This window comes from Clarias gariepinus, chromosome 14 (genome assembly GCF_024256425.1).
Source record: "Clarias gariepinus isolate MV-2021 ecotype Netherlands chromosome 14, CGAR_prim_01v2, whole genome shotgun sequence".
Taxonomy (NCBI): Eukaryota; Metazoa; Chordata; class Actinopteri; order Siluriformes; family Clariidae; genus Clarias; species Clarias gariepinus.
Window position 1 is genome coordinate 17,974,398 of NC_071113.1, and position 21,699 is coordinate 17,996,096.

The window sequence follows — 21,699 nt, forward strand, 5'->3', positions numbered from 1 at the left end:
TCCTAGAACTGGCTTCATTTTCTTTGAAAAGTGGGAACGGTCTCCATCCCTGCACGTCTGTAGGGTATCTGCATGTTAAATGAAACATTTAATCTTCAAGCATGCTGAAGCAAGGCAGCATGACCAATAACTCAGGAATGAGCTGTGGGTGGGGAAGTGGCTTTATCTAACCAGGGAGACTTAAAACAATTAATTCTTAAGAAAAAAAAAAAAAAACTCATTATAATTTCAGCTGTGGCAGTTTCTCAGACAGAGTATACAGACTGAGACTATTATTACAAGATGTGGGTGTGTACATTTTTTATTATGTCTTATTTTAGACTAGTATGTTATTACATTTTCTAAATGTATTCTGTGATAATGGGCAATTTGTATTCACCTCTCTTTTCTTCTTGTTCTTCATATTCTCATTCCCTCTCTCTCTGTCTTTCCCTTTTTCCTTTCTGTTACCAGGCAAGTGCTGTGCATCCTTAGCATCATCAATGCATCTATTGTTCAAACAGGCGAATGACCCATCAAAGGAACATAGATGAAAAAGAAACATGTGTCCCATGGAGTGATCTGTCAACATCTGGAGCCTGGGGCATTTCCATAAACTTGTTTTCAATATCCAGAGAAGAAGGGAGGAGAAGCGGCGCGCCTGTCGCTAGCTATGAGTGCCATGGTCACCTAGACACAATGGCTGTGTCGTAGGCCAACTTAGGTTGTTCTTCTTCCTCAAGATCTTTGGGTGCTTTCTCTGCAATCCTGGCCCTGCTAGCCATGGCTGTAGTGCGGAAGTTGACTCGTGCTGTGCGCCAGCAGGGCCTCCACCGTCTGGTTCTGGCTCTTATCCTTTTCTGCCTGCTTTCAATGGCCTACCTGGCGTACCATGTTAGTGGTGGCCCAAAGATCAAGGAAGCTCCTCCTTTGCCACTGGGAGAATGTGTGACCGCAGCAGCCATCACTGATAGCCAGCGAGTTCCGCTGTTCATGCCCTCTGAGCTGAGTCATCAGTGGCAGGCATCAAGGAAGCTAGACGCTACACGCATTGAGCCCGTGGTGCTGCTCTTCATAGAGAGCATTTACTCTCAGCTGGGCCAGGAGATTGTGGCCATCTTGGAGTCTAGCCGTTTTAGGTACCACACTGAAATTGCTCCAGGGAAAGCTGACATGCCTGCGTTGGCCTGGAGGGGTAAAGGCCGCTACACTTTAATCATCTATGAAAATCTGCTCAAGTATGTCAATCTGGACTCCTGGAACCGGCAGCTGTTGGATAAATACTGCCAAGACTATGGCGTGGGCATTATTGGTTTCTACCGTGCCAACGAAAACTCTCCATCTAGTGCCCAGCTCAAAGGATTCCCACTTTTCCTGCGCTCCAACCTTCCTCTGTGGGACTATCGGATCAACCCTGCTGCTCCGCTGCTCTACATCACCCGCCCCAGCGAACTCGAACCCGGCCCACTCCCTGCTGATAACTGGACCACGTTCTTGTCGAACCACAGCACCTACGAGCCTGTACTGCTGGCCAGCCCCAGGCCTGCCGAGCTGCCAACACATTCCATTCTACAGAGGGTCCTGTTAGCTACTGTAATACAAGACCTGGGTCTTCACGACGGAATCCAGCGTGTGCTGTTTGGTGCAAGTCTGTCCTTCTGGCTGCATAAACTGCTGTTTGTGGACGCGGTTGGCTATTTGACAGGCAGGAGGCTCAGCCTATCACTGGACAGATTCCTGCTTGTAGATGTTGATGACATCTTTGTTGGGAAAGAAGGGACACGCATGAAGGTGGCTGATGTGGAGGTGAGAATACTGGACCCTACTCTCGAATGTGTGCCACTGTGCTTGGTAGTTGAAGGGATCATAATTATTGGGCCATAATTATTCTGGGGGGAGGGGGTCGGTTTCTTCTTTTCCCGGTCAATCAAATCACGTATTTATTACATCTAGCTAGGTCGTATGTAGCATTAATTATCTACTGTGTAGTTTCATGAATTCTTTCACCTACTTTGCTGAACTTTATCATCCCTGAGTGAATGACTGGACTGGACTGGATCATGATTAATAGATTATCTAACCAGTAAATGTGATTAATATGTATTGGACGCATGCCCTCTAAATGATGATTATTAGTGCACAGGGTTTTTTTTGGTCTCACAAGAGGCTCACAAGAAGCTATTAAATGTTAAAGAGACCAATTTCTATTTTAATATAACCAGAGATTTTCTCAGCCTTATCCAGAATTCCGTTGTGGCCAAGGGATTATATTTCATTTTTATATTTCCTTCTTAACAATAATAAATTTTTCCTTTAACAATAATCTATTGTATAATCACATTATTATAATCTGTCTAAACTCCACCTTTATTCCACCATTTCTTCAATGCATTGCATTTAGTATCCACCCTGTACACCATCTCATATATATTTCTTTGTGATGTATCAAATTCTAAACCAGATCCTCTTCAGCAAATGTCACCTTCACTTTGTTAGTGTAAAATAACAGCAGCGTTGTGTTTTATTAATTAATTTATGTATTTTAGGCTCTGCTTCACACCCAGACCAAACTCCGTGCTCTCGTCCCCAATTTCACATTCAACCTGGGATTCTCTGGAAAGTTCTTCCATACAGGTCAGTCACATGTTAATATTAACAGAGGTGGTCAACAATGTCGCCGCAGATTAGGCTTTTTTATATTTTTTAATCCATATTTTATTATGCTTAAAATGTTTTCATTTGCCTGGTGGTTTTCCTCCCACAGTCCAAAGACATGCAGATTAGACTAATTGGTGTTCCCAAGTTGCCTGTAGTGTGTCAATGGGTGTGTGTACTGCACAGGTGGGTAGAGTAGCCAGATATTTACTTAAGTAAGAGTAGCTGTTCTTTAAAAATAATGTTACTCAAGTAGAAGTAAAAAGTAGTCATCCAAAATATTAAGAGTGAAAAAGTATTTGGTGAAAAGATACTCAACATGTATACTGTTAATATCGGTAACTTAGTAACTGTTTCAATCGCCATGTCTGATTTTTTATTTAGTTTTTATTATATATTCATGTATATATATATCCTGTTATATCCCGGATGATCTACCGGCTGCATGTTTGGAGTAAATAGTTAGAAAAGTCATGTGGAAACGATTGAAGTGGAGTAAGAGTAGCGTTTCTTCTAAGTATGGTGCAGTAAAGACTACTCATAGAATTCATTTTTTTCCAAAAAGTTAATCAAGTAAATGTAACGGAGTGAGCGTAACTCGTTACTACCCACCTCTGGTGTACTGCGGGATAGGGTGAGGGTCCAGGCCTCCGCATACAAGATAAAGCCGAGTGAGTGTGTGTGTGTGAGTGTGAGTGAGTGAGTGTGTGTGTGAGTGTGTGAGTGAGTGTGTAAGTGAGTGTGTAAGTGTAGGTGTGTGTGTGAGTGAGTGAGTGAGTGAGTGAGTGAGTGAGTGTGTGTGATTAAGTGTGTGTGTGAGTGAGTGAGTGAGTGAGTGAGAGAGTGTGTGTGAGTGAGTGTGTGAGTGAGTGTGTAAGTGTGTGTGTGTGTGTGAGTGAGTAAGTGTGTGTGTGAGTGAGTGTGTGTGTGTGTGTGTGTGTGTGTGTGTGTGTGTGTGTGTGTGTGTTTGTGTGTAAGTGAGTGTGTGTGAGTGTGTGATTGTATGTGTGTGTGTGTGAGTGATTGTGTGTAAGTGAGTGAGTGTGTGTGAGTGAGTGAGTGTGTGTGAGTAAGTGTGTGTGTGAGTGAGTAAGTGTGTGTGTGTGAGTGAGTGAGTGAGTGAGTGAGTGAGTGAGTGTGTGTGTGAGTGTGTGAGTGAGTGTGTGTGTGAGTATGTGTGTGTGTGAGTGTGTAAGTGTGTGTTAGTATGTGTGTGTGAGTGAGTGAGTGAGTGAGTGAGTGAGTGAGTGTGTGTGTGTTTGAGTAAGTGTGTGTGTGTGAGTGTGTGAGTGTTTTCATTTGTTTATGCATGGATGTATAATGTATTGTTTAGGTACAGATGAAGAAGATGAAGGTGACAACACCCTGCTCAGACACCGGCAGGAGTTCTGGTGGTTTCCTCACATGTGGAGCCACATGCAGCCACACCTGTTTCATAACGTCAGTGTACTTGCAGATCAGATGAGACTCAACAAGCAGTTTGCTCAGGTCAGCAACAACCACATACACCTTACACGACACGACGTTTCTCAAACTCACGACATATACGTACATGACATTGAAGTCAGATGTATACTGTAATTATACAGGGTCTACAGGTGGAATAATGAAAGACAGCTAGAATACAATTATTAGTATTATTATACTGCATACCTTTTTGTTTGCTTTCTTTCTGACCCCAAGATTTGAGTCTGTGTGCTGTTTTTGTGCATTTCTGCTTGTAGGAACATGGGATCCCCACGGACATGGGCTATGCTGTGGCCCCGCACCACTCGGGTGTATACCCAGTGCATAGCCAGCTGTACCAGGCCTGGAAGAGTGTGTGGGGAATTTCAGTGACCAGTACAGAGGAGTACCCTCACCTCAGACCCGCACGCTTCCGCAGGGGCTTCATTCACAGCGGCATAAAGGTATAAGGACAAGAGACAAGACACATAACGAGGAACACTTCTATCATAAATCGTCTGAAGAGAAATGCATTATCGACAAAAATTCATTGTTTGTGATCAGTATTACACATAAGTAAAAGTAATAAAAAAATAATGAACCCCAAATAATAAAAATAATATTATTTTATATTTATTTATAATAATAACAATTTATATATATATTTTTTTTGTTTCCCAGAATTCGACCCTTCTTCAGTAAACAATTAATGCAATAAGTAAATAAATACATAAATGAATAAATGAACAATCAACGCTTATTTATGTTGTACTTCATTAGATTAATGCCGGAGGTTTTCATGGAGCCTACGTAGCACATCTCTTATTATTTACTGTTCTTGTAGCCCCTCTGCCATCCTCCCATCTTACCCCAATCATATTCCATTATATACAAGGATGTACCGAATTAATTAATAAAAGTTCATCTGAAATAAGTTAGTCACTGATTCTGATGGTCTGATCTCCTATAGTTCTGAAAATAAGTGTAAATGATTGATGTTAAACTTGCACTTGGCCATTTGTGTTGACTCAAATTTGTTTCCGTCAGGTTCTCCCACGGCAGACATGCGGGCTCTTCACACACACTATCTTCTATAAGGATTACCCAGGAGGCCCTCAGGAACTGGACAAAAGCATCCGGGGTGGAGAGCTCTTTCTTACTGTTCTCCTCAATCTGGTCAGTCTCTCTCACACACACACACACACACACACACACACAGTAATTACTTTGAATCGCTGGTGTTAAGCCTGTTCTATTCTCCACTCCTCCCTGTCCCGTCTTCAGGTCAGTATTTTCATGACGCACCTGTCTAACTATGGTAACGATCGCCTGGGCCTCTACACTTTCGAGTCTCTGGTAAAGTTTGTGCAGTGCTGGACTCGCCTGCGCTTACAGACCCTGCCCCCGGTCAGCCTGGCTGAGAAATACTTCCACATCTTCCCTGATGAGAGAGACCCCCTGTGGCAGGTTTGTGCTATTACACCTTCATGACTTAATCTTGGAAATATCTGAAGCTCTGTGTCATTGCTTGTGTATGTGTTTTTTAAATAAACAATATGATATTTCGAATGATGTGTCAGTTGCTGGGTGAGTTAAGGGTTATTTAAGATTTATTCGTTTATGTTTTGCCCAGCAGAATCCTTGTCATGATAAAAGGCATAAAGACATCTGGTCAAAAGAGAAGACCTGTGATAGGCTTCCCAAGTTTCTGGTAATTGGGCCTCAAAAAACAGGTAATACTTATTAAAACAATATCTAATCTAGATGTATGTGTTATTATTATTTTTTAAGTGTTATGCATGGGCAGCACCATGGTATCGCTATGGCTTTCCATGGTCCATGGAGTTTGCATGTTCTCCTGTGCTCGGGTTGAGGTTCCTCCAGGTACTCTGGTTTCCTCCCACAGTTCAAAGTAGGCTAATTGGTGTTACCAGATTCCCTATAGCATGTGAATGTGTGTGTGCGCGCGCTTTTCCTTCTCATAACTCTGTCTTCGCTTCACCAGGGACAACTGCTCTGCACGCGTTTCTGTCCCTCCATCCTGCCATCACTGCCAGTTCATTCAGCCCGGTCACTTTTGAGGAGGTGCAGTTCTTTAGCGGATCCAACTACCTGCGTGGAATTGATTGGTAATTCCACCAGTTCACTCTTTCTGTATTTAATTTTCTCTGAGATTCTGAAAATCTGTTGGATATTTTGGTAGCATCCTGGGAAAATGTACAGCTGGCTTATTAACACACCGAGATCATTCTTTAAGCTTATATTTGTCATCAGATATAAAACACATTATACAGTAGAACTTGCTTTCTTCATTATGTCCTATGCGTATGTAAACTGTTATATGTGAGGTTTCTTTGTTATGGAGAAGAATGGTGGATGTAGTTGCATTTAATTTACTTTTTTTTAACAAAATTCCTGTGGATCATAAAATACTGTATATTATACATTTGACTCTTCAGACTTTCTGCGACTGACAGCTGTCATGCATAAAAGATGATTTATCTGCTGGATCGTGGAATAATTTGAATGTCTTTTTTCTGCATCAGGTACATGGACTTCTTCCCCGTGCCCTCGAATGTGAGCACAGACTTTCTATTTGAGAAGAGCGCTAATTACTTTGACACTGAGGCTGTCCCGAAGAGAGCGGCAGCGCTGCTGCCAAGAGCCAAAATCATAACCATCCTCATCAACCCAGCGGATAGAGCATACTCCTGGTACCAGGTGTGTGTCCAAGTGTGCAAGTGTACACGCACTGCTGTTTTCGTTTTTTTTCCCATCGACGGTCGCCATCTTTGTCTTGTAATCACGAACTGTCTTTTTCTGTTCCTCGGGGGACACTTGCGAACACTTGTGTCTGTGCAGCATCAAAGGGCTCACCAGGATCCCGTGGCTCTGAACTACACATTCCAGCAGGTGATCTCAGCAGGTTCCTCCTCTCCTGCAGCGCTGCTCGCTCTGCACCGCCGCTGCCTACAGCCGGGATACTACAGCAGCCATTTAGAGCGCTGGCTCCATTACTACCAGCCCAGTCAGGTAGGCGCACACACATTGAGCTTTTGAGTTTCATGATGGAAACAGTTGTGTAGTTAAAAAAATAAAAAAAGACATCTAAACCTGTAATCACCAAAAAGAGATGATTTGGTTAAGATTAAAGCAAAAAATAATAATCATACAAAGAAATAAACTGTAGATCAGATTAAGATAAAATTTTGTCTTAAAACATCTCCAGCGCATTAAAGTTTACTTATACCACCTTACTTTCATCTAAAAAATGACCGTTGGCCCACTGAACAAAAGTACAGTCCTTTTTTTTGTCCTTAGCCAACGTAATGCCTCCAATATTGTCTCTGGTTCAATAATGGCTTGACACAAGGAATGCAACAGTGCTACAGTAGATGTCCTACATACTGTACAGTACGTCTGTGCGTGGTGGCTCTTAAAGCACTAACTCCACTAACTTCAGTCCACTCCTTGTGAGTCGTCCCCAAATTCTTAAATGGACTTCGTTTCACAATCCTATCAAAGCTGCAGTTATTCCTGTTGCTTGTGCACATTTTTCTGTGCAGGGTGTCAATGATCGTCTTCTGAACAACTGTCAAGCCAGCAGTCTTCCTCAGAGACCATTTAAAGGCTTTTGCAGGTTTCCACAGCTCACTCAGTTTTAGGTTAATTAGCCGATCAGAGTGAGACACAATGAGTGTCCAATAATGAATTTTTACATCTTATTTGTGCACTTCTGTGCAGTCATGTTGGAACTAGTATAGGGTTGTTTTTCAGGAGTTGGCTTGGCTCCTTAGTTCCAGTGAAAGGAAGTCTTAATGCTTCAGCATACTACATACATTTTGTACAATTTCATGCTCCCAACTTTGCGGCAACAGTTTGGGGACGACCCCTTCCTGTTCCAACATGACTGTGCAGCAGTGCACAAAAACTTGACTGGCCTGCACAGAGTCCTGACCTTATAAAACAGAACCTGAACCTAATAAAACAGCTTTGGGATGAATTAGAGCGGAGACTGTGAGCCAGGCCTTCTCGTCCACCATCAGTGTCTGACCTTACAAATGCTCTTGTGGAAAGCCTTACCAGAAGAGTTGAAGCTGTTATAACTGCAAAGGATAGGCACCAACATTATATAAATCTCTATGGATTAAAAATTGAATATTACTCAAGTTCATATGCATGTGAAGGCAGGCGAGCAAATACTTTTGGCAATATAGTTTACATTTCACTTTTTTACAATACAAGTTAAAGGTTTGGATGCAAGTTTCAATTTATTTTCTACATTCTAGAACAATACTAGAGATTTTTTTTCAAAACTATGAAATAAACAGACACAGCATTGTGTAATTAAGTAACAACGACAACAGTAGTTATTTTAGGACATGAAGATCAGCTGTTCTGGAATAGTTCTTGCATGAACAGTATTGTCAAGTGCATTCGCAAAACCCATCAAGCACCATGATGAAACTCATCATGAACATCATCCCAGGAAAGCCAAAAACTTACCATTGCAAGGGTTGTTTCTTTAGAGTTACCCACCTCAAAAATCATTAATTAACAAACAGCACCTCAGATTTTACCTCAGATCAGACATTTTAAAAGCTTTACAGAGCATAAGTAGCCGATACATCTCAATATCAACTGTTTAGAGATTATTAAATATTGTTGATGCCTTCTAGATTGATTTATAATGTAGAAACAAATAATCAGGAAAAGACATGAAATTATAAGGTGTGTCCGAACTGGTAGTGTATGTATGTGTGTACAGTATATAGAATAAAGCAGATTGAGTTAAAGTTCCTCCCCGTTAAAGACTTACTCAATGTTTATTATATAAATCACAATAATTAGTTTCAACTTTGTTTTTGTATTTTGCTCATCACTTTTTTCACCCAATGATGCTTCCACATGCAGATGTAAAAAGAATCAATGAATAAACAACTTGATACATAAATATCCAAAAGAAATCAGATGAAAGGCAATAATGTGTGGAATGTAATTATCCAGGGAAAAATCCCTGTGTATTTTTCTAAATATTCTAATTATTGTCACCTAATTATTTGTAAAGGATTAGTGTCATTGTGCTGTTTATATGACTGTTTGGAATATTAGTGTGTATGCAGTTGATGATTTGTCTCTCAGGCAGGCAGAAGCGACCTTTAAACTGCTCCTTTCCTGTTGTGCTCATCCGTTATGAGTGAATTGCCTTCTTTGTGGTCTGTTTGTAGCTTTTGATTGTTGATGGACTCCAGTTGCGGTCCAAGCCAGTGCAGGTGATGGACAGCGTGCAGAGGTTTCTGGGTGTTACACCCTTCTTCAACTATACTCAGGCACTCATGTAAGACCAGCATCGCTGTTAGTCCTGCTCCAGAGTGAAATCTTTTCACTTCCATTACAGGTTTACGTTTGTGTTCTTCTTAGTCTTAATATTTTTATTTTGTGTGTGTGTGTGTGTGTGTGTGTGTGTGTGTGTGTGTGTGGATGCAGGTATGATGAGATTAAAGGCTTCTGGTGTCAGAGACTGGATGCAGGCCGAACGCGCTGTCTGGGCAAAAGCAAAGGCAGGAAATACCCCGATATGAGCCCAGAGGTAATTTTTACTCTCCTTACATAAATGCTTTATATGTGCCTCAAGACTGGGACGTTTTTAAGGAGACATTAATATGTAATTTGACTCTTTTATTACACTAACTCGGTTATTAATTCCTCGAAAAGGTCTGAAAACAGGGGTACATTAATCAGATCATGAGCAAATGGGACTTAAAACTAAAAGACCAAAGGGTCATGCAATAAATAAAGTTTTAATCACTTTGCTAATTTATCAACTAGACTAATGACCCACTGGGGAAAAGATAAAACACTTAGTAACACCTCTCTCTCATACTTCTATTTATTCATTATTAAAATCGTTCAGTACTAAACTTGACTAAGAAAGTAGAACAGAAACCTGGTATAATACAGTACACTCGCTTCTTCATCTATTTATATCAAGATTTATTGCACACACCTTCTGCCACCCTTTATCCCAAAATACACAGTGCTAGGGAAATCAGCATGTCTCAGCATTGCTGTTGGAGGTGTGACCTTTTCTTCTTAATGTGCTTGTGTGCAGTCACGGGCCTTCCTGTCGGAGCATTACAGAGAGCAGAACGTGGAGCTGTTGAGGCTGCTGAAGCGCCTGGGACAACCTCTACCCGGCTGGCTCCGAGACGATCTCCACAACGCCAGCTGGAGCTGACGACAAGAAGAAGCATGAGGAACAGAAGCCCATATCGAACCCTGCTCCACCTCGGAGCACACAGGGCCATGTCACTGCAGGACAGAGGACATTTGATTCTCCCTGTGTCCCAACACACACACACACACACACACACACACACACACACACACACACACACACACACACACACACAGCAGTTCCAACCAGGACGAAGGAACGCCTGCTGTGGGTGTGAGAGCTCGAGCCCGGCTTTTAAAGGGAGCTGAGAATCCGAGCTGAGTCTGTACATTTTGAGGAGGACTGTGCACCTATTTAATTGCCAAGATAAGGACATAAGAGCTAGTTAGTTGCATTTTGGGTAACTAACAAAAGGAGCTTATTATTTGCATTGTGGGAAATGGTGTTTCACAGCTGATGTGATGAACGTGCAGGGTCTGAGAGAGGTTCGAAAGACTTAGCCGAGTGGATGGGAAGGAATGTACAGGCTGGTCGTAGTAAACGGTTTAAATTCTGCCAAGCAGAGAGACATTTGAGTAGAGGTGCCACCTAAGAGTTCAGACATTTGCTGATGTGTAGATCTGTCTCGCTTTGTAAATGTTGGAATTAGAGTTTGGCTGTTTCCCAACCAGCGTCATACCACTGAACTAAAACATTCCAGGGCCAAGATTATATTACGACACTTTTTGATGTTTTTATATTGGATTTGCAAAGGAAATGAAGTAGGAATGTTTGAACTATAAACCAAGTTGAGTTTTGGGATCAGTAATTGGCCGACATGTTTCCCAAGTCACACGCAGCTGCACTACCAACTCAATCAGCACATGAACGCGTATGAAGAATGTCGAACCCGTGCTGATGACCAGATATGGTTTTGTTCCAGTGTTTAATGAAATGAAGTCAGCAGTGTTTCCGACATGACCTGCCATCTCAAACCGTGCCAAACTAAACTGCTGGGGTCAAATAAGGTAACTTTGCCAAAAACCAGACGTGTTGTGTCTGAGAGACTTAAAGCGAGGAAGATTATGTGTGCGTGCACGTACGTGAGAGAGTGTGTGTGTGTGTGTGTGTGTGTGTGTGTGTGTGTGTGTGTGAGAGAGAGAGAGAGTGAGGGAGCGAGAGAGATTGTATTTGTGTATACAAGTGAAATTCATCTGCAGTGGCTGTACTGTACAACAATCGTATATATTCTGTTGTCTTTTTTGGTCAACTTGAAATCAGGTAAAAAAAAATAAAAAAACGCACATCTGCAAATAAATGCACACAATAAAGACACTCGCTTCCAGTTCCTTGTGTTGTGTGTGAAGTGAAGTGAGACGGAATGTGAGAGCCGTCCTGTAGCTTGCTCCATCAGATGGTAGGAGGTGTCCAGATAGGAAACGGTTTGATTAATCGCCTGCCGAAACGAGAGACTCGACCTCCTTTTCAGCGCTCTGGGGTCTAGGCAGAAGGAACGGCCCTTAAATAAGTCTGCTCTGGTCCTCTGGGAGCCCCGAACAGTACACTGTGTGCTGACAGGTAGACGGAGGAAGTGCGTGTGCATGTGTGTGTGAGAGTAAATGTTCATTTTACAGAATGTCTTTATGGGTTGGGAGAGAATGTGTCCCACCGCCACATATAACTAAATCAAATATATTTAGTACATTTATTTGTACTGTATATACCGATATTTAAGATGATTTTAGACGATTTTCTTCTTAGAAAATGTTTTTGTTATTAGAAAACACTTGGCTCCACAAATGCTGAAATGGTCTTATTTTATTAAAGACATGCATGTTTATAGCAATTACAAAACTCCAGTGAAGATCTTCGAGCATTCAGACAAGCGTTCAATGGTTGTCAGTTCATGGTTTTATTAAATGTATGATCATGCAAAATCCAGCATTCATATACGTAGCCCAATAGTATACCATTACAATGCAATAGATTTACTTAGAATGAGGGGAGCATACAAAGCTGAGTTGTTTCCTTTTTTTTTTTTTGCTTTTTTTTTTTAACTCACTTTTTTTCCATTTTAAAATATGGTACATCACCTATTCATCTCCAGATGGAGGGATTTTCATGTCAGAGATGCAACAAGAACAATTTATTTTTTTAAATCCCATTTTAAATCACACGGCGGAGAAAAGATTCACCAAGAAAAGAGAACATGCATAATCATCATATTAAGCTGCATATTTGGGATTGCCTTGGATCGGATAGGAAAGCCAGAAGGTGCTGGCTCACGGTTTAGTTCCCAGCTTTAGGAGGAGGGACATCTGTTCTAGAAATCTACCTAACCTATCTCTATCTACCTGTTAACGTGTGCTCTTTTGTTTTTAGTTTGATCCGTTTTCTTTTCAGATTCTACACAGTTAAAGTAACTGACAACATACAGAAAAATACCCTTGTGCCTGTTTTAAGGAGAAAAAAAAAATCATCATACACACCAAAAAAAAAAAAAAACAAAAAAACAACAACACAAGACTGACTTGCCTAAGCATGGAAGCAATTTTCTCGAAGACAAAACAAGATTCACGAAAAGAGCTTTGTGATGAAGGTGACACACATACACACACACACACACACACGTGCGGAGTTACAGTGCTGATATGTACCAAAGCCCTACACACGTATATACACAGACTGAGAACTCGTTCATTGTAGAAAATACTCATGGGATGGAGGTGTTGCGGAGAAATTTACTGTTTAATCACATCCTACTCAGGTCTAGTGCATGAACTGAAGTGTAGCGAATAGGAACGCACTTTTTTTTCCTTTTTTTTTTTTTAATAACGCCCGTCACCGAGACCAGAACAGGCCAATTGTGCTGTGATGGTTTTTAACAGCCAGTGCCTTGAACCCTGTATTTGTACTACTGTATAGATGTATACCTTGAATTCAGAGGAAAGGCTGAAGGGAGTAATAAGTACACTATGTGTGTGTGCAACACGGCATTAAGAGGTGGGCGCGCAAACCCACCGCTGGTGTGAACCACAAGGACGACACGGTTCTGTAAGACAGGATGAAGAACAGCCACAAACGTCCACGAAGCATGTGATTGTGTACATGTTTAGAATACAACTGGAAAGAAGTTGTCTCTACACCCACGTATAAACTCTATGGATGTCTTTCATGTGCCGTGTTCGACACAGACTAGTTCTCCATCACATGTTCGTAGGCAGGTAGGCAGTGTGTGTGACTGCTACAGCTGTGCGTTCTGATTTCGGAATGGGTTTTTTGATCAGCTTGTGTTACTGTACATGTGTGTCCCTGTTGGTGAAACAGCGTCTCTGTTCCTTGGAACAACGTGAAATTTAAAACAGCGGTTCTACGTCTAGCGTTCGGTGCCGTTTCTATAGCACTACGTCTGTTCACGTGGGCTCTCGGACGCGCTCGTATATGCACGTGGTTAGAGGCGGAGCAGTCCTACCTAGAGTAATATATCAGTGGTGTGTTTAATCACATGTCCATACAAACACATGCACATAAACACACATGAAACAGTCTGTCTAATTATTTGCTGCACCTTGACGGTGTACCTTATTTCACACTTGATCTCATTTAAATATATATATTTATATATACTTCTGTACTGTATATCTTTACAATTTTATTACGTTAAAAAGGTTTTAAAACTGATCATAAAAATGAACTGCTAAACACAAAATACTTTCTGATAATCAAAGCAGGAAAAAAAAAAGAACCACATAAACACAAAAACACTAAAACCCAGAACCACACGAACAGTCCCACTGACCTTAGCTCAAAAACACAAAAAATAACAGAACAAGAAACCAGGAAACACTCCTTTAAATGGATAAAAACTATACTCTGGTGCTCCTTGGTATGACGTATGCCTATACTCTCCAGAATTTTAGGACATTCTTGATCAGTGGACATATCCATAATTCTCAAAATAATTTGCATCCCGATTCTACAAAGTGTACGAGCCGGAGCATTTCAATTACACCTATTCAAGCTTCAGCCCTTAAAGGCAAAGAATTATCTTATGTATCCTCCCTCCCTTTTACACCCCAGTTGCTTTTTACTTACATATCGATGCCTTACAAACTCTAACCATTTTTTTTTTTTTTTTTTTTTTTACAATATACAGTATAGTTTAACTCATAGATCAGTACTTACAACACCTTCTGGACATCTTTAATGGGCAAAAAAAGATGATTCCATAGGAAAAGACTAGACAGCACCCCCGTGTGGGCATCATAGGCATGCACCGTCCCGTGGGCGGGGTCACAGCCGCAGCCGGATCCTAGTGATCAAAGGTTGGACAGGTAAGGTGGTGTTGACAGTTGGACTGGATGTAATCGGATTTCTTCAATAGCGTGTCTGTAACTTGCTGTCGTCCGTCCGGCCTCTACATGCCCATCCGGCTACAAGGAACAAACACTCCCATCGTTAGGAATCCAGGCAACCTGCGACAAAACAAAGGAGTTCAGAGTAAGATGGTGTATTTTACTTGGTGTGTGTGTGTGTGTGTGTGTTGTGAGCGGGTGTGCATGCCTGTGTCCTGCCGGCTTCACTGTAAGGGTGCAGCTGGTGCTCCTGAGCAGTGAAAGTGCACGTTGAGCCACTTGGCGTCGCGACGGTGCCACACGCGCGTCTCCTCAGACTGGCAGGTACGCGGACGGCCCTGGCTGTCAATGTACTGTGTCAGGCGGATGTAAGCGATGCACGCTGCATCCTCTCCGATCAGGTGCACATGAGGGTTCAGGATAGTGGTGTGCACTGGCTTATTGTTCTTACTCAACACTAGATGAGGCAACAGGCATTTTCACACATTAGGCGATGAAAATGATTGAAAAAGCAGAATCAATTACTGCTGGCGTTAAAAAAATTTCTTTCTAACTGCTGACGTTGAAAAAATTACTTTCTAACAGCTATGAAATATTTTAACTTACAGTTCTCAAAGTAAAACTTATGAAAATCCATCCCTTCCACCAGGTTACCCAGAGCTTCAGGCTCAAATGAAGTCAACCCAGGGTCACAGATTCTCCTAAAAGACATTTAAAACATTTACTGCTTAAAATTCGCACAGTTCTATCAGAAGTCACGCCTGTTCAGCCTGTTCATGTCTCACTTACGTGTAAGCATCAAAGTCTCCATTGTTCACGGCCTCGATTAGCTGCTCAGTGATCTTGATAATCTCCTGCTTACGAGCTACACGGCAGAAAAAAAAAATAAAAATAAAAAGAGAGAATGCAGAGTCATTTTAAGGCTTCCCATAATGAAAGAAACTGATAATGTTCCACTACAGCTTAGGGATTGTGTGTGTACATGCAAGTGCTTTCGTACATATGAGTTCATTTGTACAAATCCTGCATACTAAAAAACCTCTAGCCCCTTTAACATGAATCAGTCCCTCTGTAGCCCCGCAACCCCAGTGTGTCTGCAGACATACAGTACTCTGCATGTGTACGTCTGTCCTGAACTTCCCAAAGCACTTACACTGGGCTGTGGCCATGCTCCAGCCCCCCTGAGCTGAGGCGTGAGGAACAGACTGGGCACGCTCTAACTCTGGGCACGAGGCATGTCCTGAACTGTTCCACGCCATGCGCTTTATGTCATGCACCACAGCTGCAACACACAACATGAACCACAACGCCACTCTGGTGACAGCAGAAGATATGCAAAGGACCCGCACCCATATTGATTATAACATGCAAAATCAGCTGCAAGCCAAAGCATTTAATAGAATGTCATCTGCCTCGGGTTACTCCGAGCCATGTGAGACGGGACACCAAATACTCCATCGTTAGAAGCACAGAGCACAAAGCAATGCATTATCAAGTCACCACAGCCAAAGGCAGGTACGGATCATGATAAACAGAACAAATCAGTGAAGGGAAAAAACTAAACAAAAAAGGTTAATGAAAATTCTGTATAAACATTAAGAGTTGTAAGAAGTGAACAATGAGAGATTCTGGAGGAAACGAGAATGAATGAACGAATGAAATACGTCTGGGCTGCACAATATTCACACAGATATTCGCAGATTGTATAATACAGTATATTGTAAGAGATCTTATGATCACACTTTGTATTGTACATCGATCAATATCATGCAGCCCATGTGTTAAGAGACGTCTTAATAAAACAGCCTTTAATTAGACGTCTTTAATTAGCCTTCCTGCTTATTTAATGAAACAGAAAATAAAATCATTTGATTTATACTGACAAAGAAGGAAGGAACAAGAAAAAGGGAAGAATGAGAATGGAGGATGAAGATCACAGTAAGCTTAGAACATGTGATCTTTGCAGTTCTGAGGCATAAAATTCAACTGAGTTGTTTTGTACAGTGCTTTTGATAATGTAGTGGTTTTTTGTCACAATGCCACAGTGAGCTGGTGGATCTTCACAGATGATTTCATGTCACATTATATTTCGGATCTACTGTATTTTCAGTCTGATGCTCTAGTACGCTCACGCAACTGGAAATTTCATTTTGGCTGTCCTTTTGCCTCTGTTAACCTACTATAAACCTTTACTCACTAAAATTTAATCAAAGTCTCTAAAATTCTTATTATGCAAAATTATTAAAGTCTAGAAGACACTCTGCCCTTCTGTCTCATACTCACCTTTTTACATTTAATCGCAAATGCAACAACCATTACCATTTTAAATTCACTGATACAGTATTTACACAGAACACCAATTTAAAAGCTTAAAAGACTTCCAGGACTAAGAAAATGTTCCTTAAATCTAGGCAGTGAAATCCTACAAGTTGTCTCGTTGTCCTCTATCTACAGGGACAGAGTAAAAGGATGTGTGTTGGAGATCAGAATGCATTATTGATTACTCTAAAGATGAATTGTATCTACTGAACAACAGCACAGGCAGAGTGACATCACATCAACCATAATGATAAGCAATTTAGCGTGCTACCCTGTGGCAAACATACACGACAGAAGACCATACACAGTAATGCATCTGTCTGAAAATGGTGCTAAGGGGTACAAGGTGCCTGAAGGAACAAGATGCTCTGGTTCTTAAGTAAAGTCATACTGGAAAAAATAGCTACAAGCTAGAAAAATCACCCAAAAAGAAAAAAAAGGAGGGAGCAGAAGGATACCGAAGGGGCCTACAATGGCATGGAAAAGCTGAAATGGACAGCAAGTGGAGAGGAGAAGAATCGGGAAGAGCATGGCAAACGTGCCAAGAGTTTTGAGAGGGTAGAGCAAAAGCAGAGCACGACAGCCTGATCGAAGGGGAAACTGATTGGTGGTGGTGGTGGAGTGGCTGCTACTGCTCTGAATAGTAACTGGAAGTCTGAAGGATTATGAAAAAGGGGCAAAAGATGCTGCGTGGCAGCAGACTTACTGGCTGGTGGGCACTGTGGTGATGCCACCAGAGCGGGCGGCTCATCCCCGGCACTGCACTGACTCATCACCGCACTGTCACTGCTGGCCCCCTGTGCACTCTCCACTGGCACGTCCCCAAAACCAGCACAACGCACACCACCGGGAGAAAAACACACCAACACACACTCACTCTGCTGCAATGTTTATCAACGTAACAATAACATTATGTTGGTGACGTCCATGGCTGGAGGAGCAGGATGCGTCTGGATGAAATGGTTCTATTAATTCAACCTTGGCCTAATAACAACACAGACAGGCTGCACTGCCGATGGGACTCCATGGTAATTACATCAGCATGTCCTGCTCTATGCACAGCTCCCTCTGTCAGCATGAACTGGCACTGCTGAAGTAACAGCACGCGGCCAGCTGTGGCGTGATGCAGCGGTGTTAATAATCACAGCCTTGAACTTGGTGAAACCTGTTCCTGAGCCTCCTTTCCAATTTCCTTTCCTCATCACCTGAATCCTGCTACTGATGCGGCTGAAGAGATAAGATGCTCTTCGGGTTAGAGGTAGCTAAGGAGAGGAAATGAGGAAAGAACCTCAGCAGTGGACTTTTGAGTCTGCAAGGAGAACTGGGACCATGCTAATTAAGGGTCACAGCACACACTGGCTAAGGGTCAAGAGCGCGCGTGCGCACACACACACACACCTATACAGTATATACAGCGTGTTACTACAGTATATATATATATATATATATATATAAATAAAGAGATGGATACAGGAAACCCCATCCATAAAAAAAGACAGAGACAGAAATGCAGATGATTACATGAGTATAAAAAGTTTAATCGAGGCATTAGACTGAACTGTAGACAGGCCTAATTTAAATTAAATACTTCTCACCAAGCTGATGTGTTTTTTAGTGCCACAGTCAAGCGGATTAGCATTCCTTATATTGTTGATGCAGACTTTGACCTACCTTCCCAACAGTTTAATCTCTCTCCTGTCTTCCCAGTTACGCAAATAAATCTCACTTATAACATCAGCTATGCATGACAATCGTGTGATCATTTGGCTTAGAAATAAACCGCCGTATTAAAAGCTTTTATAGCCAACCATTACTGCGCGTGTTAATAAATTAGCCTGTTTCGTGTCTGACAAATTAAATGTTGTGTCATGGCTTGACAAGGAGAGAGATTCCCATTAACACGTTAGCACTGGTAATCAGGATTCCACAATGCTTGAGGCATGCCGAAAAAAAAAAGGAGAGAAGGGGCCTCTACCTTTCCTACCTTTCATATCCTCTTCCTCGTTGGTGTTGCAGCTCTCAGTAGAGCCCTGTAGAGAGACATTGCCAGAGGAAAGATCACAAAGAGAGATACCGTAACATTAGAACAGGATAAAGACACAAAGGTCCTTTTTTTTTTTTTCCAGTAAATCATTGCACTGATTTTCCCTTGTAAATAACATAATTTGACTTATTCCTTGCTCTACAAAACAAATCCAGCAGAAGGACTGACCTTGGTACCATCTGCCGGGTTGTGCACTACTGTAGTCTGTGGCTCCTGCAGAATTTAAAATAGGACAATTAGGGGTTTCATTTTGGTTTCCCGAAAAGATAAACTTGCTAACAAAAAAAAAAAAAAAAGGCAAACATGCTCTAATAAAACTTTGATGATGACATGCTTTTATTGACTGGAACGGAGCACATGCTCACAAGACAAACAGAGTGATGATGATGCAATACCATTCTGGCGAATGCTCTGGCGTTTCATGTTGTTAAAAACATGAAGGGGTTTCAAAAGACTGAACTCCAAACCAACACGAGAAAAGGATCAACTCCAGCCTGGAGTTTTATTATGCATATATATTTCCTGCTTAAAACTGCTCTGATAAATATGCTGTATTCTTCAGTCTTGCCTGTCTTTTGTCAGCCCTGTAATGCTGTTCAGATTGACTACAGACCTGTATTGTAAAGAGGTTAACAGTGTGCCTTTTAGGTGCATGTTGGAGGTCCCAGGATGATCATCGCCCGGCTCTCGAGGCAGCATGTACAAGCACAGACCATTTCAAGTGTCGAGTTCACTTTCGTCTGCCTGGCCCTGCAGGGTGCATGGCTTTCATCTCATGCCTGCTTTCATGCAGGAAAACTAAATTCGCTGAAAGTCGCTTGGTCCTTTTCTTTATTTTTCTGACAGAAAAAGTCCAAATTCCCATGAATTCTGCGATGAAGCAGATTTGCTACAGGACACTGTATGACCCATATCATTTACCGCATAAAAACATTTGGAAGTTAGGTAAAGCATGGGGGTATTTACTTTTAAGCCATTAAAAGCACAAGTTCTGCAGCTGAATCAAAGCTGCAGCACCCTTACTTCCATAAAACAATTCACTGATTAAGAAGATATGAAGAATAAGCACAATGTAAATGCCTGCACATGCCCACTGCTGCATGGACCGAAATCGCATGTTAAAATGTGACTGGCTCTTACATTTTATGACCTAATGCTTAAAATAAATAAATAAATAAAAATTCAATAGTGACCATTATTACACTTTTTATGTTGACTTTAATTATGTATTGGAATGAACAAGCTAAGCTGCCATGCAAGCTTACACACATGACGGAAAAGAGGAGACCAGCAGGACCAAGCCATACCGAGCCAAACTTAAAGTAAACCACGACATGCTTACAAAAGACAAGACCAGCACAGAAATGTACAGCAAGATCGGATGACAGCATACAGGTGGATGATCTACAAACATCTACAGCACAGCACACTGGGTAGAGGGCAAAGGGCTGTGAAATGCAGGTTAAGGTACCATTGGTGTGGAGGAGGCCATGTTGCTCTCCTTCAGGGCACTCACTACAGCGCTCACTACACTGTTTTTAGTGTTGTTTGTCTGGGGCTGCAGCAGAGAGGAGACATACAACATTTTCCCGTTCATACTGAAGATATAATGGTCATGGGATATAAAGGATACTCTATTACACAGACGGTGCATTTGCATGCATCTGTTGCTCAACTTTTACCAGATTGCCCTTGTGTGGGTAAAACATAGATTAAAAACTGTAATATGCACAAAATAAGTATTATATTCTTAATATTAAGACATCTTACATAACCATGAACATCTTATAATACTTAATTATTATATAAACTTAGCCACCATCATGACTGGTTGTTAAAATGTTTTGCAGAATTTTTTTCCTTCCCATACACTGCCTGGCCAAAAAATGCCACTGTTTTTATTTAAATAAGCAAGTAATTAATTTGTATTAACTGTTTATTTATTATTTTGCTGTTTATTTATTACCCCCCCCCCCCTGCTCTAGAATTTCACTGTTGTGAAATAACGGTTTTTAGAAGGGTAAAATTATCGGCCGACATCAAGCAAAGAAAACAGCTATGGAGATTGCTAAAATAACTAAAATTGAAGATCATGTGATGTGAGTTCAGACTGCCGCTTTTCCGGAGCGAGGAGTTCTTCATGGTAAAAAGGGAAAAGCACAGAGCGATGCATCAATCATGCATAGTGCCGACTGTACAAGCCTCTGGAGGGGGTGTTGTGGATCAGCTGGTCAGGTCTAGGCTCAGTGACCTTATATGGCAATAAAATGTCAATTTTTTTCTGGCCCAGGCAGTGTATATGAGGGAACAACACCTGTTGCGATGTTGTTGCGGCTGAATTCTGACAAGGCACACCAAGAAAAAAAGAAAAAAGGGTTTCCTGAGGACACCAAGCATAGGTATCAATATGAATTATATGTTGTAGCTCTTTTACTTATTTAGAAAATCGAGAATCATTGAACATTGACATCTTAAAACAGAAAATTCTACTAGCGTCTCATCTTACCTTACTACCTTCTGATTTTTTGTTGAGCAAACTTTTGCACGCTGTGAACAAAGAGGAGAGTCTGAATTATAACAGGACCAACAAAATCCAAGCCTTTCTGACCGTCCCATACTAACTTCTAGTTTCACATCCACCATTTGCTCAGTTACATTATTCAGAAGCTTTCAGGATTCATCACTGGTTGTTCACATTGTTCACACTGGAAATCAGATTTTTGTAAATGCAAATTTTAGACTAT

General features: G+C 41.5%; 2 protein-coding genes across 15 annotated transcripts in view; one reads left to right on the forward strand and one right to left on the reverse strand.

The window, feature by feature from the left end:
- ndst2b (N-deacetylase/N-sulfotransferase (heparan glucosaminyl) 2b) overlaps positions 1–11,572 on the forward strand; it is a 55,264-nt gene extending 43,692 nt beyond the window's left edge. For all 3 annotated transcript variants that reach the window (XM_053511303.1, XM_053511305.1, XM_053511304.1), the window contains 13 exons: positions 454–1,785; positions 2,526–2,613; positions 3,968–4,122; positions 4,359–4,544; positions 5,128–5,256; positions 5,365–5,547; positions 5,717–5,813; positions 6,086–6,209; positions 6,627–6,801; positions 6,943–7,113; positions 9,309–9,418; positions 9,568–9,670; positions 10,193–11,572. In XM_053511303.1, coding sequence (XP_053367278.1) covers positions 763–1,785; positions 2,526–2,613; positions 3,968–4,122; positions 4,359–4,544; positions 5,128–5,256; positions 5,365–5,547; positions 5,717–5,813; positions 6,086–6,209; positions 6,627–6,801; positions 6,943–7,113; positions 9,309–9,418; positions 9,568–9,670; positions 10,193–10,318 — 2,670 coding nt within the window. In that variant the 5' untranslated portion in view covers positions 454–762 and the 3' untranslated portion in view covers positions 10,319–11,572. The remainder of the gene's footprint in view (positions 1–453; positions 1,786–2,525; positions 2,614–3,967; positions 4,123–4,358; positions 4,545–5,127; positions 5,257–5,364; positions 5,548–5,716; positions 5,814–6,085; positions 6,210–6,626; positions 6,802–6,942; positions 7,114–9,308; positions 9,419–9,567; positions 9,671–10,192) is intronic.
- Positions 11,573–12,125: 553 nt separating this feature from the next.
- Positions 12,126–21,699, reverse strand: part of camk2g1 (calcium/calmodulin-dependent protein kinase (CaM kinase) II gamma 1) — a 66,786-nt gene continuing 57,212 nt past the window's right edge. For 2 of the 12 annotated variants that reach the window (XM_053511307.1, XM_053511306.1), the window contains 10 exons: positions 21,462–21,502; positions 20,427–20,513; positions 19,124–19,168; positions 18,887–18,941; positions 17,618–17,722; positions 15,746–15,874; positions 15,382–15,457; positions 15,199–15,293; positions 14,801–15,049; positions 12,126–14,712 (listed from right to left, as the gene is read on the reverse strand). In XM_053511307.1, the coding sequence (XP_053367282.1) occupies positions 14,817–15,049; positions 15,199–15,293; positions 15,382–15,457; positions 15,746–15,874; positions 17,618–17,722; positions 18,887–18,941; positions 19,124–19,168; positions 20,427–20,513; positions 21,462–21,502 (866 nt within the window). In that variant the 3' untranslated portion in view covers positions 12,126–14,712; positions 14,801–14,816. The remainder of the gene's footprint in view (positions 14,713–14,800; positions 15,050–15,198; positions 15,294–15,381; positions 15,458–15,745; positions 15,875–17,617; positions 17,723–18,886; positions 18,942–19,123; positions 19,169–20,426; positions 20,514–21,461; positions 21,503–21,699) is intronic. The other 10 variants (XM_053511311.1, XM_053511308.1, XM_053511312.1 and 7 more) reach the window with 6 other exon arrangements.